The following is a 19,572-nucleotide window of genomic DNA, read 5'->3' on the forward strand; positions in this document are numbered from 1 at the left end:
CTGTGCACTAATATGCTTCTGTCAGCATTTTATTTTCCCCTCTCAGTCAGGGTGTACGTTTCCAAAGTCAATTAAAGATGACAATGATAAGAAGATAACAGCATCATTATTCATGGTGCTCCTAACTACATCACTAAGCTACAAGTTAATTGAGGACTGGGATTGACTTTGTGATTCTTTTTTATATCTGGTGGCTAATGCATGGCTGGCACATAACTAGGGCTCATCAAATGCTTGTTTAATTAGTTAACAAATGAATCAACGAATGAATAAAGAAATAAATTTTAGCAGTTGCTTTTAAAATCCATTTTAAGATAACCCAAGTTCTAAGAGTTTGTGAACTGCCTTTTTCTACAGTGTTCAGATTTTTTTTAATGAGTGTCTGTGACTCCGGGTTTGAGTCTAGACCAACAGAATCAGCATTCCCTGAGAGCTGGTTAGATGACAGGGTCCCAGGCCCCACCCTAGACCTGCTGGATCAGAGACTGCATTTTAACAAGACCCCCACATGATCCATGTGCCTCTTACACACAAAGTTGTAAAACAAAGTTGAATATAACTCAATATAACATTTTAATTAAAGAAAGTACCAGACTGTGACAACTAGGTGCTCTTTGCCATTTAGAAAGTCATTTTGTTGTAAAGCATAAGCAGTTCTTACCTTCTACAACCCTACAATCTTATGGTGTCCACATTTTTCATTTCAACAATGGGGCATGGAGCAGTGACAAGTTCCTCCATCTCCACTCCCTCCTGCTGTCCCGGAGCCACAAAGCCTGAGCTGAGATTCTGCGTGAGGTAGAATAATATAGATTCCTCAAGAGCTGCTATTCAAGCCATAAGCAGCATGTGCCAAAGTTCCACCCACAATTCTGGTTCAGTCTCCTTTAGGCTGCACAGCTGGCTGTCACACACTCTTTTGTGGGGACATCTCAATGGCCGCACTGATGCTGCCTCTGCCCGAGGCCAGCCCTACAGTGGCCTCCCTGTCTTCCCAGCATGTGATGTCATGAGCATGAATGTCCTGCCAAACATTTAAGATGTTGCAGTTCACATTGTGTACATTGTATAGAGAAACACTGACATGCAGATTTGAAATTAAAAAAAAAAAGAGAGAGAGAGAACCACAGGACAAGATACAACCAAACTTTGTTCTATTGTTATCTCTAACCACCAGTTCAGCACAAATATGTAACTTGTATTGTTAAAGTACACGATCTTCTCTCTCTCTTTTTTTTTTTTAATTTCAAATCTACAGATGCTGTTGTAACTAGCATCTGTAGATGCAGAGATTTCTTGAAACATTCATTCTCTAATTTGGTTTCTATCAAATTCTTGGAAAGTGTGAGCAGAACTGGTTCATTTCAAACTAAAGACCCTCTGCATGTGGTCCCTTCAGAATGGACCAAGGAGTTGGAGGGAAGCTGGGTAAAACAAAGTCATCTTGTCTCTGAGGACCATCTAAGAGGGATGAGGGAGGGGATCAGCTGCACTACCAAAAGACATGAGAAAGGGGCTCTTGCCTTCACTCTATCAAAGTGTGGCATGGGGATCACCTCTTCAGAATCACTGGGGTGCACAATAGAAGTGCAGGTTCTTGGGTACCAACCCACATCCACTGAGTTGGTGTCCAAAGTGAATCTGAAATTTACCTGACTTTCTATATTGACTGTTATCTTGGAGAACAAAGGCTTTAGAGTTAGACTTGAATCCTATTTTAGTCCTGTATAAGGGCAATCTGACCTTGACAAATAACCTAAACTCTCTACACCTTCTTTTCCTTATCTATAAAACAGGGACTGTGAGAAGGATTAAGTGTACAAAGTTCTTGGAACAAACAGGTCTCAAGAGCAGGTCTTCCCTTTTCCCTATTACTCAGGCAGAGCACTTTGAGTCTGCCATTTCACCTGTGACTGGGGGGCCGTTGTCTTCCCCTGTAGGTGCCAGGTTCTCGTGGAGCTCTAATGAGGGCAGCTAAGATCAAGAGTCATCCCTTTAAACATCCCTTAGTTTTGTCACTAAGGCGGAACCTGTTATTCTATAGCTGTGCTCTCCAGTCCAAGAGCCATCAGCCATATGTGGCCACTGAACACTTACAGTGTGGCCAGGACTAATGGAGAGATGCTGTAAGTGTAGAATCCACACTGGAGTGCAAAGACTTAGCACAAAAGGAAGAGCATAAAAATGTAATTGATTACATATTGAAACGATAATGCTTTGAATGCACTGGAATAAAATAGAATATATTAAAAATTGATTTCACTTGTTTACATTTAGCTTTTTAATGTGGCTCCTAGGACATTTTAAATTATATATGTGGCTCAGGTTATATTTCTACTGGACAGTGCTGTTCAGGGGCAACAGTGACCCCTCCCCTCCTCCTTCACACTGATAATATAACCCAACACTGGAGTTATGACCTACAAAATGGGATTCCCTAATGAGGCAATGATCATCCAGGAGACATTGAGGGTGTCTCTTCTCCTGCTGCAGGGGAAAGTGGGGCTCCTGCAGCACAGCCCCTCATGTGAGAAAGCACGGAGCAGCCTTGGGAAGCAGGGAAAGCAGGGAAAGAGGTGTGTGAGTGAGCACAGCCATAAGAGGACACTTTTGATTCTATGAGGAGACAAGGGGTGTGAGACCTACAGTCTTCTGTGTCCACACCCCCTGAGGCCCTCTTGCTCCATTCATGTTCACAGTCATTACACTCTGGCAAGTTTTCATGAGGTAGAGAGGGTCCGGCAATATAATCACAAAACTTGCATTCTTACAAAGCTGTCATAACTGAGCAAATATTTTGGTCAACATGAAGATTATCTTTTCTCCACAAGTTAATTTGGAAATACTTTCCACTAGGTTATAATCTCCTAATGTACACACATCTCTACAAAAATGATTAGTCCAAGTGGATATTTCCAAAGAGGAAATGTTTGCCAACCATTATGCTATCAGCTAATGAAATTAGTATTTTTGGAAAAATACTACCAAAGTAGATTGTAATCTGTTTTTTTCTAACAGCAGACTCATAACTTGACAGACTTTCTGGAATAGAAAACAAACAAAAATCAATTTGCTATATCCAATTTTGTTCAAAATTTCTAAACATCTACATACATATGTTCAAACAAAATGCACTTAGATATTATTACCTGAAGATCCAATAAAAATGAGATTGCTTTATAGTTCCCCTTATACTGAGCCAATTCCTTTACTATGCCTAGAATAGATAAAGGAGTTTGTGTGATACTTGGCAGTTGGTATCTGATGGTTGCCTATTTATATGACTTAAAGAAGCCATAATGTCCCTCCTTAAGAGACCTAGAGAGCATCTAAGTTCCCCTTATGACCACATGTAACCATCACGATACAGTGAATAAAATATCTTTTCAATTTTTCAGCATAGGGCAGAAAGACTTACTCTTGAATCCCTGACCAGATTCCCTGTAGATTACTAGTAGAGATCAACGAAAAAGTTTAAATTGATGGATGATACCTCTGGATACAACAGAATATTACAGGCCAGTTTTGCAGACAGTCTGTTATTTTATTGCACAGATTTCACTTAAAGAACAAAATGCACCATCAAGTTTGGAGAGTTTAGGGTCTTGGATACCAGTACACCATCAGTGTTTGCACCCGTAAAGCCAAATTCAACAGTACAATTTATGTTAAACAGTATCACTTCAAGACAGCTCACAGAATGAAAATAGAAAAGGGAGAAAGTTTTTAAAATATGTTATATTGAAGCATATGAAAGTGTAGGATTAAAAACTATATCCTACAAACCTGGAAATCAAGAATGTTTTGTGGCATGTCAGTTAGTTATACTCACTTGTACTGTTATTTACGGTAACATTAAAGTCTGTTTGGTTCATTTCCTTCATACTGATGCATTGAGAATTTCAGGAAAACCGTGGTTATAAAAATGAGCAACCTTAAAAAGTATGTACAGATAAATGTAAAATCACAAACTAAAAAATATCCCCACCCCTTTCCCTCACCTTACAAGAGGGAAACTTCCCCTTGGAGGGCAAGGTCCACAATGCCCTTCCCTACCCCACCCCACATTCCCTATTCTATCTTTTTCTATTGGTTATAACTAAGTGACCTTGGAGCTGAGAGGAGAGAGGGAACAGAGAGGCATCTCTATGAGGCTCCCATTGTCATCTGTAACAGCTTGAAAGTGTCTTTTCTTTCTTTCCCCACACCCAACGCGGCAATGTTTGCAAGGTATTTGAAATTTAAAGAGAGAGGAAAATTTTTTTCATATATATGTGTGTGTATGTGTATATATACATATATATATGTATGACAAAAGAACGCCCCAGAAAAGAGCTAGTAGTGGGCAAAACCATGGGAAAAAATGTGCGGCATTATCTGAGCTAAACATTTCTTTTAAGGCAACAGAAGGAGAAGGAGATGTTAAGACTACAGAGTGCCAGACAGGATGCTCTTCTAGAACTTTGGCTTTGGAGCCTGGCAGAGGAGTGGGCTTCCCAGCCCCTCACAGTGGCAAGCGAACCTAGGGCCATGGGCCCGGCATCTACAGCACCTCCGTGGGCAGGCTGGCAGCTCTCTTATACATGGGCACTCTTGGCATGAGTAGGGGAACTGGAGCCTGAAGAGTAGTAGAAACGATTTTCCCCGAACGCCTGGGCATCTCCAGCGCAGCAGACGATGACACAGCCCCCCACGAGGCACAGCACGGCACCAATCCAGCCCGCGTACAGGGAGTAGCCAAAGCTCACGATGGTGGTCTCACGGTGGGCGCACACAGGGAACCAGATGGTGGCGACCATGGCACAGAGAGCTGGGGAGACAAGGAGAGGGCTGTGACTGAGGAGCCCCATCACACACCAACAAGACCAGGCTCCCCTTCAGTCCACACACGCACCCCTCTGGCTTCCAACCAACTCCAAAACTCAGTACACTCAGCTCTGCTCCCTTTACGTCCCAGTCTGAACCTAACAGTTGACGTCTATTGAATAAACAGATCAAAATCACGTGCCAAACTGCTAGGTCCTTATTTTTTCAACAGGTGGCAGAAACAAAAGAGGGCTGCTCAGGCTAAGTCGCTTCATTTGTGTTCAACTCTGTGAGACCCTGTGGACTGTAGCCTGCCAGGCTCCTGTCCATGGAGTCCTCCAGGTAAGAATACTGGAGTGGGTTTCCATGCCCTTCTCCAGAGGATCTTCCCCAGAAACAAAAAAAAAAGTCCAATGTAAAAACTTAGAAATAAATCATTTAAGCCCAAAAAATATGCATCTGTATTTATTTATATATCTTGACTTTATATACTTACATTTCTATTCTTACACTTACTTAAATGTATTGTAATTATCTCTTTACAACTCTATTTCCCATGCCAAGTTCTGAGATCCTTGAAGGCAGGGCCCATGTCTTATGTTTATAAAGTCAGTGTTTAGCTCAGCACAGAGTACAGAGTGTGTGCTCAATGTATACCAGGTGAATGACTGGATGACCTGAGCCATTCAGAAATGAGAGACAAGATGGTGCCACTTCAATGTCCACTCTTGTTTTCTATTTGGTCAATTCACAGTACAAAGACCTGAAGAAGCTATACAAATTCTCTTGCTGTAGAGAATACTGCCAGACATCAGTGGAGTATCAGCTAGGAGTCTGAGTTTGTATTGTGCTGCTCACAGTCACAAAACCTCCACACACACACACACATGAACAGTTCCCAGAGTAAAAGAAATTACCCATTCAAGGACTGTGACCCATCACGACAAATGTCATCATCATAAGAAATAGCCTCTGCATCAGTTAGCTTTTCCCCTCCTCCTAAGCAAAGTAACAAAACAGGACAGGCAGGAGCCTAAAAAGATTTTTTAGAAGGTTTTAAACCTCTACACGAGCACTGTCAAATAGGGTAGCTAACAAGCTACATGGGCTATTGAACATTTCTTATGAGGCTATGCTGAGTCACTTCAGTCGTGTCCAACTCTGTGCGACCCCATAAACAGCAGCCCACCAGGCTCCCCGTCCCTGGGATTCTCCAGGCAAGAACACTGGAGTGGGTTGCCATTTCCTTCTCCAGTGCATGAAAGTGAAAAGTGAAAGTGAAGTGCTCAGTCATGTCTGACTCCTAGCGACCCCATGGACGGCAACCTACCAGGCTCCTCCGTCCGTGGGATTTTCCAGGCAATCGTACTGGAGTGGGGTGCCATTGCCTTCTCCGTCTTATGAAAACCAAATTCTGAGTTTTCATTAAATTTAAGTGAACACATAGCTAGCGGCTAATGTACTAAGCAACAAAGCTCTAGAAAGTAACTTTATTCTTACTTTGATATCATCTGATTTCTCACGACTACAAGTAGACAGAAATTTTAGGTAAAGCTTTGAGTTGGGGGACTTCCCTGGTGGTCCAGTGGTTAAGAATCCACCCCTCAAGGCAAAGAACTCAAGTTCCATCCCTGGTTGGGGAACTAAGATCTCACATGTTGCAGGGGAACTAAGGCCTGCCCGGCACAATTAGAGAGAAGCCCACCTGCCCGCTGCAACTAAGACCCGAGGCAGCCAAATACATAAACATTTTTTAAAACAAATATTAAAATAAATTTTTTTTAAACTTTAAGTTGGGATGTCACATTAAAGTTAACAGACCAAAATAAAAATGTTTCTAATTGTTAGTCATAAACACTTTGATAAATTCAAGGCAGTCGTTGCACTGTTTGCTACCCAGGGAACTCTTGTCACTTCAGCTTAGCACACTTTTTCCGATTTCTGCTCATACTGAGTAATTTTCTAACTGACCTCTATGCCCACAGAGAAAAAATGTAATTTTTCTTTAATAGCACTCAAATCTTACAGCCGTGTACATTAGATCTAAAGAAAAGATTTTTAAGTCTTACCCATTTGAAAGACCTCTTAGACTATTTCACTGCATTTGTGCAGCTTGTACAATAAGGTTTTGCTGACAACACACTAAGTCCATCCCCACAAGGTGTGTATAGATATACATACATAGACGTGATTCATGTCCTAAAAATGTATAGATCCTAAGTGGAAGTCAGAGTAAAGAAGTGAATTTGGAGGCTCTGAATTGCTCCAACTGGCTTTCTAACAGCCTAAATTCACTCTATTAGTTGTGAACTACTCACATATTTAAGGAGTTTATATAGATTACCTAAGATGCTAAAATCTACCCATATGTTAATAACTTCACTTTACTTAAAGAGCAAAGCCCCATCATGTAATATTTTTATATGAGATTGAGAAGATGTATTTTCCTTCCGTGAATAGAGTATACTCAAATAGACCAGCTGATCTGATTGACCAAACCTTCCCTTTCCAGCACAGGGCTTTAAAGATCTATAATGCATTTTTTTCTCTTTCTCTGGCCACAGATTCCAAATCTGGCACTCTTGGAGAACTGCTTGGCTATTGTCATCGTTATAATCTAGAGTGTCTGAGCCAGAAGGAATTGCTCTAGATTCTCCACATCAAAAATATGATCCAGCTACACACACTTAAATACCAAAAGGGGGCATTTGTTCTGAGATGGGCAAAAACAGCAATCTAGCAAGGGCTTCCAAACACCCATGCTTGATTAGAGGGAAAAGCTGAACTCCATAGGAAAAAAAACAGATTTGATTCCCAGTTGATGTGGCTCAATCCAATTGATCTTTCCTATAAACAATTAACTGGATTCAAAACAGGTTATGGTTCAAGTAAAGTTTTATATTTTCCAATTATTTACACACACCACACATACACACTCACACACACATACACACACGGGCATTCTTCACATTTCGTTTTAATCTCACTTAACTTCCAGGTTTGGTTTAGATTTTACAGAGTAAGATTTAAATATTGCCTCTAATTTCACTGAATTCTTCCTCTTTTACTAAGCAAAGTAATAAAACTAGGTTATTTTCATATAGGGAAATAATCAGGCTCAACATACCAAAAGTAACCATCAGTCTTGATTTTGAGTGTTAGATTTTGTTAGACTTTATTCCTATAGATTTCACTAGGAAAGGGAAAAATCAGAAAAATGTCTAAAGATTTAAATATGGACTTACAGGACTGGATGAGTGAGTGGGTGGATGGACGGACAAATGGATAGATGAGAGGTAGACCCATTTCTAGTCTATTCTCCACTTCATTCACACCAAAATTGACTTCTAAAATTATAAAACTTTAATGTAACTTTAACACACTCAAAGCTACAAACTCATGATTTACCTCATTAGAGATTTCCTTCTTTTACAATCCATGCAAAACAAGGCAAATGAGCACCAGCAGACCCTTTATTTCCTCATTGATAATTGAACTCTGGGTGGAATTCCTGTGGCTCTCAGAGACCAACCACATCAAAAACCGCTAGAAGATGACAGACCACCACACAACATGAAGGGAATGAGAGGTTCACTGGGAAGAGTGACCTGCAGTTGAACTCACAATGAAGAACGCTTAAAAACTAAAAAAGGGAGAGTTTACTCAATTTGAGCATGGCTTGAAGGGAAAGAAGAATATGTTTTAATTGTAAAGTTAAAAATGCAAGTCATATCATACTCAACTAAAAGATGTGAAATGTTAATAGAACTGGCAGTAATTTTTGGCTTTCTTAAAGACAGAGAAGGCCTGCTAAGACTTATTTCTACTTGCAGACACATACACACACACACGTGCATGCGAACTTGTAATGATTCTCTCCATATTTGAGGAAAATACAATGTTTTTCTTAAAAACCCACAATTACCTATAAAGTAGAGAACATGGAAGAGAATTGTCATTTCTTTTTGTGTCATCAGAATTTAAGTCTCTAAAAATAAGACAGGAGAATTTTAACATTCACATTTTTCTGTTTCTCCCCTTCTACCTTCAGAAGATGTAATAGCTAACTGCATAAGAGGAAAAAAATTCTCCCACTTGACGGGGAGTAGAAAGGGAAAATCAGAGATATCATCATCTTAAAAATCAAAAGAAGGACAAGGGGAGAAAAAAACTTCACTTTGTAGATAGAGATTCATCTGGACTCAGTCCTCTCACAAGCAAAATTCCTTGCTCTTCATAAAAGAAAATAGTTTGTCTCTTTTGATAAATTTCAAATCATTTAATATAATCATTTTTTTAGTTGATAGAAAACAGCCTTATTAAAAGTTATCAATGATCTTGATGTAGCCAAACACAGAAAATATTTGGGAAAGCAGTTTTAGAGCAATGAAATGTTAAGTGTAGTTTTTCATCTCTTTGCTGCTAAGTCACTTCAGTCGTGTCCGACTCTGTGCGACACCATAGACGGCAGCCCACCAGGCTCCCCCGTCCCTGGGATTCTCCAGGCAAGAACACTGGAGTGGGTTGCCATGGAGTTAAATAAATGTGATGAAATTAAATAAAATTGGCACAGGTGTTTAGCTTTGGAGGTAACAACCTAGAAAGAGAAGGGCAGATAGACAGAGAAGCCTAGAAAGACAAAAGAGCAGCAGGTCCTGACATTTCTTCCTTCCTCCAATGAACACCTGTTTTCAGACTTTGTCACTTTCTATATAAAGCACTGAAAAGACTTTTAAAAGCATCTTTTCTAGATCAAACTAGTATTTTTCATTAAACTCACTTAAATTACCCTGAGTTTCATTAGTAATACCAGGGGGAAAAAATCTTCCTTTATCTGATAACTGGGATTTGCTTCCAAAAAAAAAAGTGTGAAGACTGGGAGAAAAGTAGAAGTACAGAGACGAAGCAAGTTGACTGTGAGTTGATCATTATTGGGAATGAGTTTGGGTTCATGGAGTTCATGATACTAGTCTACTTTTGTGTATGTGTGAAATTTTTCACAATAAAAACTGTTTAAAAATCCCCCTCCAAGTAACATTTTAGGAGGCATTGAACACAGCCTTCTACAATTGATACTATTATATCATACGATCTAACTGGCTATTCACATCAGCTTGTCACAAAGAAGCCAGTTAACTCAAGGCGACAAGTAATGAGATTTCTAAGGAGCTGTTGGTTGAAGTCATGTGTACTTTGTTGTTTCTTTATAATTTGAAACCAGAAAAATTTGGGTTCTACTTTCTTCACTTGCCATTCTCTAAGTTTTGATTAAAGCAATCAGTGGTGGGACATCACAACGACTTTTACGAATATCTAATATTTACAACAATCATCAAGTCAATGGAATATTTGAGTACATTATTTTCCTAGCCTGTTTTCAACACTTTCCCCTTTATTTCTATTCCACAAATCACTCTTTTTTTTTTCCTGCACCCTTTAAAAAAAAAGCTTCATGGTTATTAGTAAAAATTTTAATCACAAAGTTCCAAGTTAAAAACTTTTTTTCAATACAAATAGGATTCCTGGGGCCACATCTTTTAAAAGGAGGAGAGAAGACAAAGAATTCCACTTAGGAATTCCACTTTCCTTTCCTTCCATTCCCTACCCTGTCTCCCCAAGAAACACCAAAATCAAATACTTTCTAACTTATAGCAAGGTGCAGATTAGTCTGAATCAGAACTAAGCTTGAGCATTTTCAGTTGTATAGCTTCCTGTGACTTTTTATAATGGAATAAGCCAAAAACTCAAACCATTAATCCCCACATTCTGGTTTCCACAAAGCAATCAAAGGCAGTATTTCCATTAGACCAGGATGTGACCTGGTGTCATCTCTCCTTACCAGTTCCACGTGTGGACATAACCCTGCAGAAATTAGACGTGATGGAAGGAATACACAGTTGCCTTCTAGGCAGCTCCTTTCTAGGTTACCTCTCTGTTTCCTCTAACCAACAACAGCTACAAAATAGCAACCATTTGTTGACCACTTAGCCAGACACGATGCTAAATAACTTGAATATCCCATTTCACTATTCTTACCAGCCTCAGAAGTAGGCAGTATTGTCCCCATTTTATATAAAGTCTCAGAGACTTTAAGTGACTTTAACTGCCCCCGTTCACAGAGCTAGAAAGCGGCAGGTCTGAGATTTAGTACAGTTGGTCTGACTCCACACGATAAGATGAAGCATCTCAAGGCATATGTATCACCTGCTTCGGCAGGGCATCTTGAAAAGCCACAGATTAGAATGATATACATCCTGGATCTGAGGATCCTGATGCTCCTTGAACTACTCATCTGGCTTAAGAAGTCAGCAGCATCAGGCTCCCATTCCTTCCCTCAAAGCAGGAACCAAATCCTCACACCACTGAACTCAGACTCCTGAGAAGATAAGCTGTTGTATCAGAGACATAATTTTTTAAGCTTTCAGAAAAATAAAGGTTTCCAGAGTCAGGAAGGATGGATTTTAATTAGTGGTGCTTACAGTCTTCATCCCAAGATTAGCTTTGACTCTGTTCCTGTTCCCAGGTCCCCACACCACAGTGTGCTTGGTCAGGGACCACATCTCACCTGGACCACTGTCAGTGACCCCAAGGCCCCAGCAAGAGCCCAGTGCCGGCTTCTGCTAGAAGAGCACCAGAAGCCCTTCCCAGCCACACAAAGGGAGCCTTCACTGCCAGCCGGGGAAACAGGGCTCTCGGGCTCCCAGCAGAGAAGACAGGGGAGGCCAGCAGGTGTCACACTTGAGACAATGAGCTTTACATTTCCAGGGTGAGCGAGCTCGGTCCAGTCCAAACAACATCCAACCGAAAGGCAAGGGGTGACCCACTGAGAAGTAAATCCAGACAGGAGCAATCCAAGAGGATGCAGGCACCACTGGAGATGCAAGGAGCAGTGCCCTTGTTCCATCATAGCAGTGATGGGTCAGAAGGGGCAGCCTCCCTGCGGGGTGGGGTGTTCAACCACTCAATGCCCCTGCCGTCAGCTCCCTCCAGGCTGCAAACAGGGACTGAGGAGCTCCCACCCCTACCTGCCCACCCACCTCACTCTCCTAAGATTCTGTCTATATCCACCAGCCCACTTGAAAAAGATAAACTGTATATAATTTGACTAGGAAGTTTCGGACAACAGGTTTCTATTTTTTTTAATAGCCATTATCTTCAACTAGGTAATTCAGTGGTTTTCAGGAGAGTTTTAAATACCAATTTGTCTGTATGACGTTGCTTTTATGTCTTTATTTCCTACAAGATTTGGGTTCAGGAAATTTTGATGTATTCTCTTTTAATGTGACTCTCATACAGATGACCAGGGTTTCTAAAGATGAACACTCAACACAGTAGACCAATTCTTTGGCTTTGGCATCCTCTGAGTCAAAGAGAGAGCCTTCTGGGGCTTCTGTAACACTGTGAGGAAAGTTACAAACAACCGCAAACGTCTAGGATAAGAAGGGTTTCACCTGGATTCTGCAAAACAGCTTACTTGCAGAACTTTGGTCTACTTACTAGAAAGGGAGTTCAGATACAGAGATCCGACCACCGAAAAGCCTCGCAGGGAAGGACCCTGTGAGTTGGATGAAGCACGTGATGCTGACCCACCATGTGTTCCTCATGGCACCCCCGCAGAAGTTCTTTGTGGCTGGAACCACAAGGGTCCATGCCCAGATTCTTCTCCCAAAATTATAGAGATTTTCTGGTCTTTTTACTCCTATTCACACATACACAGGCAAGCCCTTCTGAATTCTCCATAGCTTCACAAGTCTCTAAACACCTTTACAATCAAGGGAAATGGCACCCCTATGTCTTATGTCCCCCTCCCCTCACTGGTGACACTGTGGGTGACCATCATTAAACGGCACTGACCCACACAGAACCCTGACTCCCTACCTTGCCCCCTCAGACACCCAGTCTGATACCAGTTTGGGGATGGAAATTTCCTGTCCCCAGGGAACTTAATTTATATCTAACTCATATCCAGACCAATGTCTCTTCACTGCTATCTCAGTGCATTTTGCAACAAGAGCTACCACTCTTAAAATGCCTATCTTCTATTAAGATTTAGAATGGTGGATATAGCCTTCACAAAAACCAAGAGATGAAATCACTGATGAGAGCAGAGCTATAAGGACCCTCCCTAGGTTGGTAAACCAAGCCCCCAGTGTGCAGGTGTAATCAGGAACACTGAACGAGCACATGTCATGCCCTTGGTCTGGGCTGTCCCTCTCTCCAACCCATGACCTGACCATCTTCTCTCCAACTCTCAAAAGTCATTGCTGGGATCCTCTGTGCTGGGAAACTCCTCCAGTCTGAATTAGATACCTTGCTCTAGGTATGCACAGCCTGTGTACTTTTTATAGGTAAGTATGTCCCATGCTCTATCAAGATGTTCAAGAACACTCAAGGCAGAGGCTGCCTTCTGTTTGCCAATATGCCCAGTGCCTACCATGGTGCCTGGCCCTCAGCAGGTGCTCAATGAAATTTGTACAGAACGAAAGATGGAGTGATTCATCACCTAGTGATCTACTAGTGATCTACCTAGTGATCTACCCTTGACCTCTTACTTTTCTCTTGCCCTTCTTTTCCTCTAGTCTTTCTTTATACGTTAAGTTCTCAATCTTGGTTTCACTTAAGAGCCACCTGGGAAGTTTTCAAAAAAATATCTTTGCCTGGTCGGCTGTCCAGAAATTCTGAGTCAATGGACCTGCAGTGGGACCTGGGCACAGGTGTTTCTGAAAACAGACTCCATGGTGAAGTCTGAATGGAGGGCCAGCCTATACCTCTCTTCTGTCCTCTGGTCTCTCTCTTACATATTCCCTCAAAATCCTTTTTGTTTGTTTTTTCCTATTTTTATGTTCAGTGACTCCCATAGACATCATTTGTCCCTCTGCCTCAACCACCAGGAAACATAAAGGAATACACATGGTGAGGGGCTTTTCCCCAGTGGATTCATATGTCTTCCTGGCCACATCTCTTGAGCAGCAAGACCTGAGATTCTTCAGGTCCGCTCAGAGTGGGCGTGCTCTACAGAAAGCTGTCTTACCCACAAGAATGAGCATGACACCAGCCAGCTGGGCCCGCCTGTACTTGGCCACGCCAGGCTCGTGGCCCATTCGGATGCACGGGAGAACTGTGAGCAGCAGGAGAATAGCCGGCAGACCCAGGACGGAGGCAGCGATCATCAGGGCTCGGCAGGCCTGCACGTAGCCTGGAAACAAGAGCACAGACAGTGGGGTTAGGCCACAGGTCCCCTTGGATCCTGCATCCTGCTTCACAGAATTCAGCACCATCTGCCTGCCTTCCCTTTGTCCCACTGCAGGACTTAAAATATGTTCAGAGGTATCCAAACGCAGTGACAGATGAAAGAGAGGCTGGGGGCAGGAGAGACTGAACAAGGATCCCTGGCTTTAGACCGCTCATCCAAGCTTCCAAGATGAAGGGGCCAAGAGTCCAATTATATCACCTTGTAAAAGATTCAGATTAAAATCTAAATCTTCCAACAAGTCTTGTGCTGTTGATGTGCTCTACCTGGGTTACCTTGGCCAAGTGCCTTGACACTTTCCTCATCTAGAGAGTAAAAATAATAATAGTACCTATGTCTTGCCAATGGAATCTAACTAAGATTCAATTTGTAAATTCATGCAGTGCTCGAACAGTGCCTAGCACAATCTAAGTACTCCAAAAGGGGTCAGCTATTATTACTGGAATTGCTAATATTATTGTGTCAAGGCAGTACTTTTATCCCCAGGTATACTAGGTGATTTTGTCCCTTAACCATGTTTTTTTTTAATTCACATTGTGTATAGTGTGTGGCTCCAACTAGACTAAGCAAAGGCTCAGGGTCATTTTCTTGATTATCGCCTGAGAAGCTGCTATGCTCATGAATCCTGCCCCCCAAAATGGTCAAGCTCCCCCACAGTGCCCTGGACGTACTTCCACAATGGTACATTATCCATAAAGCAATATCTCCAACCCCCTAAGGATTCCTGGAGAACAGACACCTGCCTTGGCCTTCGTGGGTTAACACAGTGGTCACACCAGATGATGCAAACATACAGTTATGAACGATGGAGTTAACAAGTTGAATAGTAACAGTGAAGCAAAACGACCTGCACTTTATACTCTCCAATAAAATGCCAGGTAACTGCTTTATTAAGAAACAGATTAGAATGTGTTCAATGTTTATGTAAAATAAATATGAGAAGATTCTGGGAGAATATGACAGACTTGAATGTACCGTTTCTCACTAAAACACTCCTTCTTTCCAAAAAAGGAGAGGAATGGTATATATGTACTCTTCCTCTTTACTCAGTGGAAAGTAGAGCCAGTGGCCTGGGGGAGGAAGAGTTAATGGCAAAACCAGAAACAAGCCCCAACTTCTGCCTCATGTGCCAGGACCCTGACACCAAACCAGCCTACCTGTGCACCAAGACCCAACTGCAAGAGTGCCTCTTAGCAAGATGTAGCTTGCCAGAATTCAGAGTCCACACCCACTGACGTCACTGACATGAGTTTGAACAAACTCTGGGAGATGGTGAAGGACAGGGAAGCCTGGCCTGCTGTAGTCCATGGGGTCGCAAAGAGTTGGACACAACTGAGCGACTGAACAACAAGAGTCCACAAGGGCACTCTCTCAACCTTGCTCACCTCAGTTTCTTCTGAATTAAGGATAATCAATCAAGTATCTGTTGACTTGAAGACCCCCAGAAAGCAGCTACAGGTCGTCTGAGGCAAGACCTCTGACCACAGGACCGTGCCCCTGTGGCTGAGAACCAGGGCTGGCAAAAAAGAGAGTCAGTCAGCCACCCAGGTTCCAAAGTTTATGACTCAGGCGATCCACAAGCTAGATGCCAAGGCCACATTTAGAATCTAAAGAAGGAGACTGAGATCAGTCCCTGTCTCCACCTAGAGTGTGAGAGAGGGGACCCAGTAAGAAGGAGTCCCTCCCTGAAACGTACCCCATCTGTGGGATGGTCTGTGTTCTCTGTAAACAAACCACTTGTCACCAAATGCTCAGCAAACTTAATTTCAGGAAAAGGAAGCAGAGGGTAATTATTTGCTTCACTCAGATTCTAACAAATACCATGCCCAGCTTTTAATAAAAAAATTAATAAAATCACCATTTATGAAGCCTTTACTACATCTAAGAAGGCTTTTGCATCTCTCATCTCATTTAACCCCCAAAACAATTCTGAAAGATGGAATGAAGAAGACAGCTGGTTTCATAGAGGTTAGTAACTTGTCCCCAGTCACCCAGGTTGTGAGGGCTGGATCCCAGAGTCTGACCCAGATCTACCAACAGCAGCTTTAACTGAAGGCATAGCCACATCTGGGTCCCTGACCTCTGTCATTCTGGAAGTCCAAAATGGAGGGCAGAGCAGGGGAAGATGCAGAAAGGGCAGGATGCTATCTATATCTCTGAGGAATTTAAAATTTGGTAGGAGAACCTGATGCCGGGAAAAGATTAAGCCCAGGAGAAGGGAGTGACAGAGGATGAGATGGTTGGATGGCATCATCAACTCAACAGACGTGAGTCTGAGCAAACTCTGGGAGATGGTGAAGGACAGGGAAGCCAGGCATGCTGCAGTCCATGGGGTCGCAAAGAGTCAGACACAGCTTAGCGACTGAACAACAAAGTAGAACCTGACTCACAAACAATGAGCAAAAAAAGCCCTAAATGTGCACTAACGGGAATAAGAGTCAAATATCACGGCAACAAGGAGGAAGGGATAGATTCCGACTACAGAGACCTGGAAACAGGAAGCACTGAGGTGAGGCTTGAAGAAGGGCAGAGCCTGGAGGTGGGGCAGGGGGGCGGGGCTTCCCTGGTGGCCCAGACTGTAAAGTACCTGCCGGCAATGCAGGAGACTCTGGAGACCCGCGTTCCACCCGATTGTATTCCCTTGAGAAAATAATGGCTACCCACGCCAGTATTCTTGCCCGGAGAATCACATAAACAGAGGAGCCTGGGAGGCTACGGTCCATGGGGTCGCGAAAAGTCGGACACGACTGAGCGACTTTCAGACACACACACAGAGCCTCTAGGAGGGAGGGAGCGAAAGGCTCGTCCAGGGAAGGCAAAAGCCAAAGGATCTCAGGCTGGCGGCCTGGGGCCCCAGTTACTCCGCTCGTTAAAGAAGCCAGGAAAGGCCTTTAGAGGCGCACCATCCTCAAAGGCTAGGGGCACAGAAGGCAGTGGTGCTTTCCCCAGGGCAGGGATAAGCCAAGATTCCAGGCAGAAAACCCATAGGGGCGCCCAAGACCTTGTAAATCACCCAACTGGCTCGAGGTTTAAATCTGAATTGAAACTTGCCCAGAATTTTCACCGGGGCAGCAAGTAAGGATGGGACTCGAGTGGCGTCGGGGAAGGTGGAGACTAGGCAATCTTCCCTCCCCTCCCCACTGTGAGACGCTCCGGGAGAGGAGGGGTCGGCCCGCGGCGGTGCGCCTTTTCCTAGGATGGGTCGGCCCTCCAGCGCACCCGCTCTTCTCTGTCCGACCCCAGGGTGCAGAGACGCGAAGGGGAGTCGCGGCAGGCCCGACTGATATTACTATTACTATTCGAGGGGCAGAGGGTGGGGGAAAAGAGATAGGCCGCGGGGACAGCGGGAACCCTCCGGGCGCAGCTAGGAGGACCTTAACTTGGCCAGGACACCTCGGCCGTCCCACAAGGACTGGGAAACTCAGCCTGGGCCTGTTCCGATCACAGGAATGCTTTTGTTTCTCTCTTTCCTCCTCGCCCCTGTGGGTAGATTCTTACTGGGAAAGCAGGGCGCCTGGGGAAGGTGGGGAGGGGTGGGGGGTGTTGAAGTACTGATCTATCACGGACGGTGGGAGCAGGCAGCGGGTGAGGCGGCGGTAATTAACATGCACGGAGTTCCAACTATGTATCTATATTTCAGTTCATTACCTTCTTAGGGTGATTCGCCAGTGGTCACCACTATCATCCCAAATTTCAGATAAGAAAACTGAGACCGAGAGAAGTTAATCTCAGGGCTGCCTAATTCCTCCTCAACAAAGTGGGACTGAAGATGTCAAAAGGTTCCCCCCAAATCTTCAAGCGCCCAAATATTTCTGTGAACGTCTCCCAATGCCCCCTCCCGCGTCTGCCCAGAGGGAAAGGGTTTATTCAGGAGAAGCCACTTGAGGGGCATGGGGAAGAGTTCTTATCTTACCCGGCAGGATGAGGATGTCCACCAGGGGCTTGCAGTGGTAAAGCCCCGTGGCCATAACGCAGTCGGCCCACAGCCCCTTGGAGCCCAGCTCGTCCAGCTTGCGGCAGGTGGGGATGGTGTAGCCGCATGTCACCACCCAGTCATTGGTAGACGTGGTGACGATGATGCCGATCCATCCCACAAAGCTCGTGACGAAGCCCACTACCTGCAAGCATGTGGCCACCATCATGGCCAGCCTGGAGTCCCGGCGCCTCGCCCCTCACTAGTTGTGCCCGCGCCTGGGCTGGACGGCGCCTGCCCCTCTCTTGCGCTCTCGAGCCGCTGGCCGGCGACAGCGCGATGCAGGACGCTGGAGGTGGCGGGAGGCCAGGAGACGCTACAAGCCCAGCTGCGCGACGGGCACAAGGCGAGGACAGCAGAGCGGCTGGGCAGCGCGCCCCCGCCCCCCTCTTTAAACCCCGCAGACCAGGCCGGCGAGCTCCAATCCGCGACGGCTCCCGGTCCGCTGGCCAATTGCAGGGCGGGGTCCGGAGTGGGATGTGGAGGGAAGCAGGAGGGCGGGGGTGGGGTGGGGGGGCGGCCCGCGAGCGGGCTTCGCACGGTTAGTGTTGGAAATAACAAAGTTTGGTAATAAAATAATTCGAACCACGTCCCAGTGATGGAGAGCGACAAGAGGGCCCGCGTAGAGCGCGAGTTCTATTTTGCTGAGAATTATTTCCCTTCTAGCTGCCCTCTCTCATCTCTATCCCTGGGTCTCCGCTTCGCTCCATCCCTCCTGAGCTTCTCCCTACTCCTTTTCCCCAGCTGAGAGCAGGGACCGTGGGACTCCAGGAGGAGCCCAGTACAGTTCCTCCTCGGCCCATGATGATAACTGATGAGCTAAGAATTGCCCTAAACAACAGACGCGAAGCATTCAGCATTATCCTAGTTACTGGCAGAAAGAAAATGAACCTCTGCCCTTGGTTAAAAATCATCAGAGGTGGCCATGGCCATCGACATGACAACAAACCATTGTTGCTGTCTCTAGCCACTCACGTTTGTGCAGCTGTGTCACCTACTACGTGTTTGTATTTGTGCTGTGCTTAGTTGCTCAGTCCTCCATGGACTGTAGCCCACCTGGCTCCTTTGTCCATGGGGATTCTCCAGGCAAGAACACTGAAGTGGGTTGCCATGCCCTCTTCCAGGGGATCTTCCCAACCCAGGGATGGAACCCAGGGATCAAACCCAGGTCTCCCGCATTGCAGGCGGATTCTTTACCATCTGAGCCACCAGGGAAGCCTGATGCATGTGCTTATGCTAATGTATTTATCTCATTTAAATGGTTGCTACCTTTGTTTAAACGTAGGAACAATTTGTCATTTGTCCTAGGAACAATTGTTTATACATGGTACTCATGAAGAGACAGCATGAGAGAGGTTAAGTTGCCCAAGTACAGTAGCAAGGAAGGGATAGATTCCACCCTCCCATCTCAACCCTCCTCACTGACCATTCCTGGGAACCTGTCCTAATTGTCACTTTCTGAAAATTCCTACAGGACTCAAGTGTCTCATTTGTTACCTTAAAAGCTAGGCTGACAGCGCCTTCTCAATGTAAATAAATTAAT

The 19,572-nt window shown here is 44.3% G+C and overlaps 1 protein-coding gene and 1 long non-coding RNA gene across 2 annotated transcripts in view; both read right to left on the reverse strand.

Annotated features, from left to right (window-relative positions):
• The window catches only part of LOC139183738 (uncharacterized), a 37,286-nt gene extending 34,357 nt beyond the window's left edge, over window positions 1-2,929 (reverse strand). Inside the window, exon 1 of the long non-coding RNA XR_011567364.1 lies at window positions 662-2,929. This is a non-coding gene — a long non-coding RNA (uncharacterized lncRNA). The remainder of the gene's footprint in view (window positions 1-661) is intronic.
• A 594-nt stretch (window positions 2,930-3,523) lies between these two features.
• On the reverse strand, window positions 3,524-18,403 carry CLDN11 (claudin 11). Its single transcript, XM_019959695.2, has 3 exons — window positions 17,970-18,403; window positions 13,838-14,002; window positions 3,524-4,810 (listed from the first exon to the last, which is right to left on the reverse strand). Exons 1-3 carry the CDS (start codon window positions 18,196-18,198, stop codon window positions 4,578-4,580), a joined length of 627 nt encoding a protein of 208 aa, XP_019815254.1. The 5' UTR covers window positions 18,199-18,403; the 3' UTR covers window positions 3,524-4,577.
• Window positions 18,404-19,572: the final 1,169 nt, after the last annotated feature.

The sequence above is a fragment of the Bos indicus genome, chromosome 1 (genome assembly GCF_029378745.1).
Source record: "Bos indicus isolate NIAB-ARS_2022 breed Sahiwal x Tharparkar chromosome 1, NIAB-ARS_B.indTharparkar_mat_pri_1.0, whole genome shotgun sequence".
NCBI classification, from domain to species: Eukaryota; Metazoa; Chordata; class Mammalia; order Artiodactyla; family Bovidae; genus Bos; species Bos indicus.

Bases quoted from the DNA above. Each gene is read 5' to 3' on its own strand.
- CLDN11 (XM_019959695.2), bottom strand. From the start codon at position 18,198: ATGATGGTGGCCACATGCTTGCAGGTAGTGGGCTTCGTCACGAGCTTT. The intron at 14,003-17,969 runs GTAAGATAAGAA...TCTTGTTTCCAG, and splicing joins GGACATCCTCATCCTGCCGG to GCTACGTGCAGGCCTGCCGA. The intron at 4,811-13,837 runs GTAAGACAGCTT...TTGTCTCCCCAG, and splicing joins TGTCATGCTCATTCTTGTGG to CTCTCTGTGCCATGGTCGCC.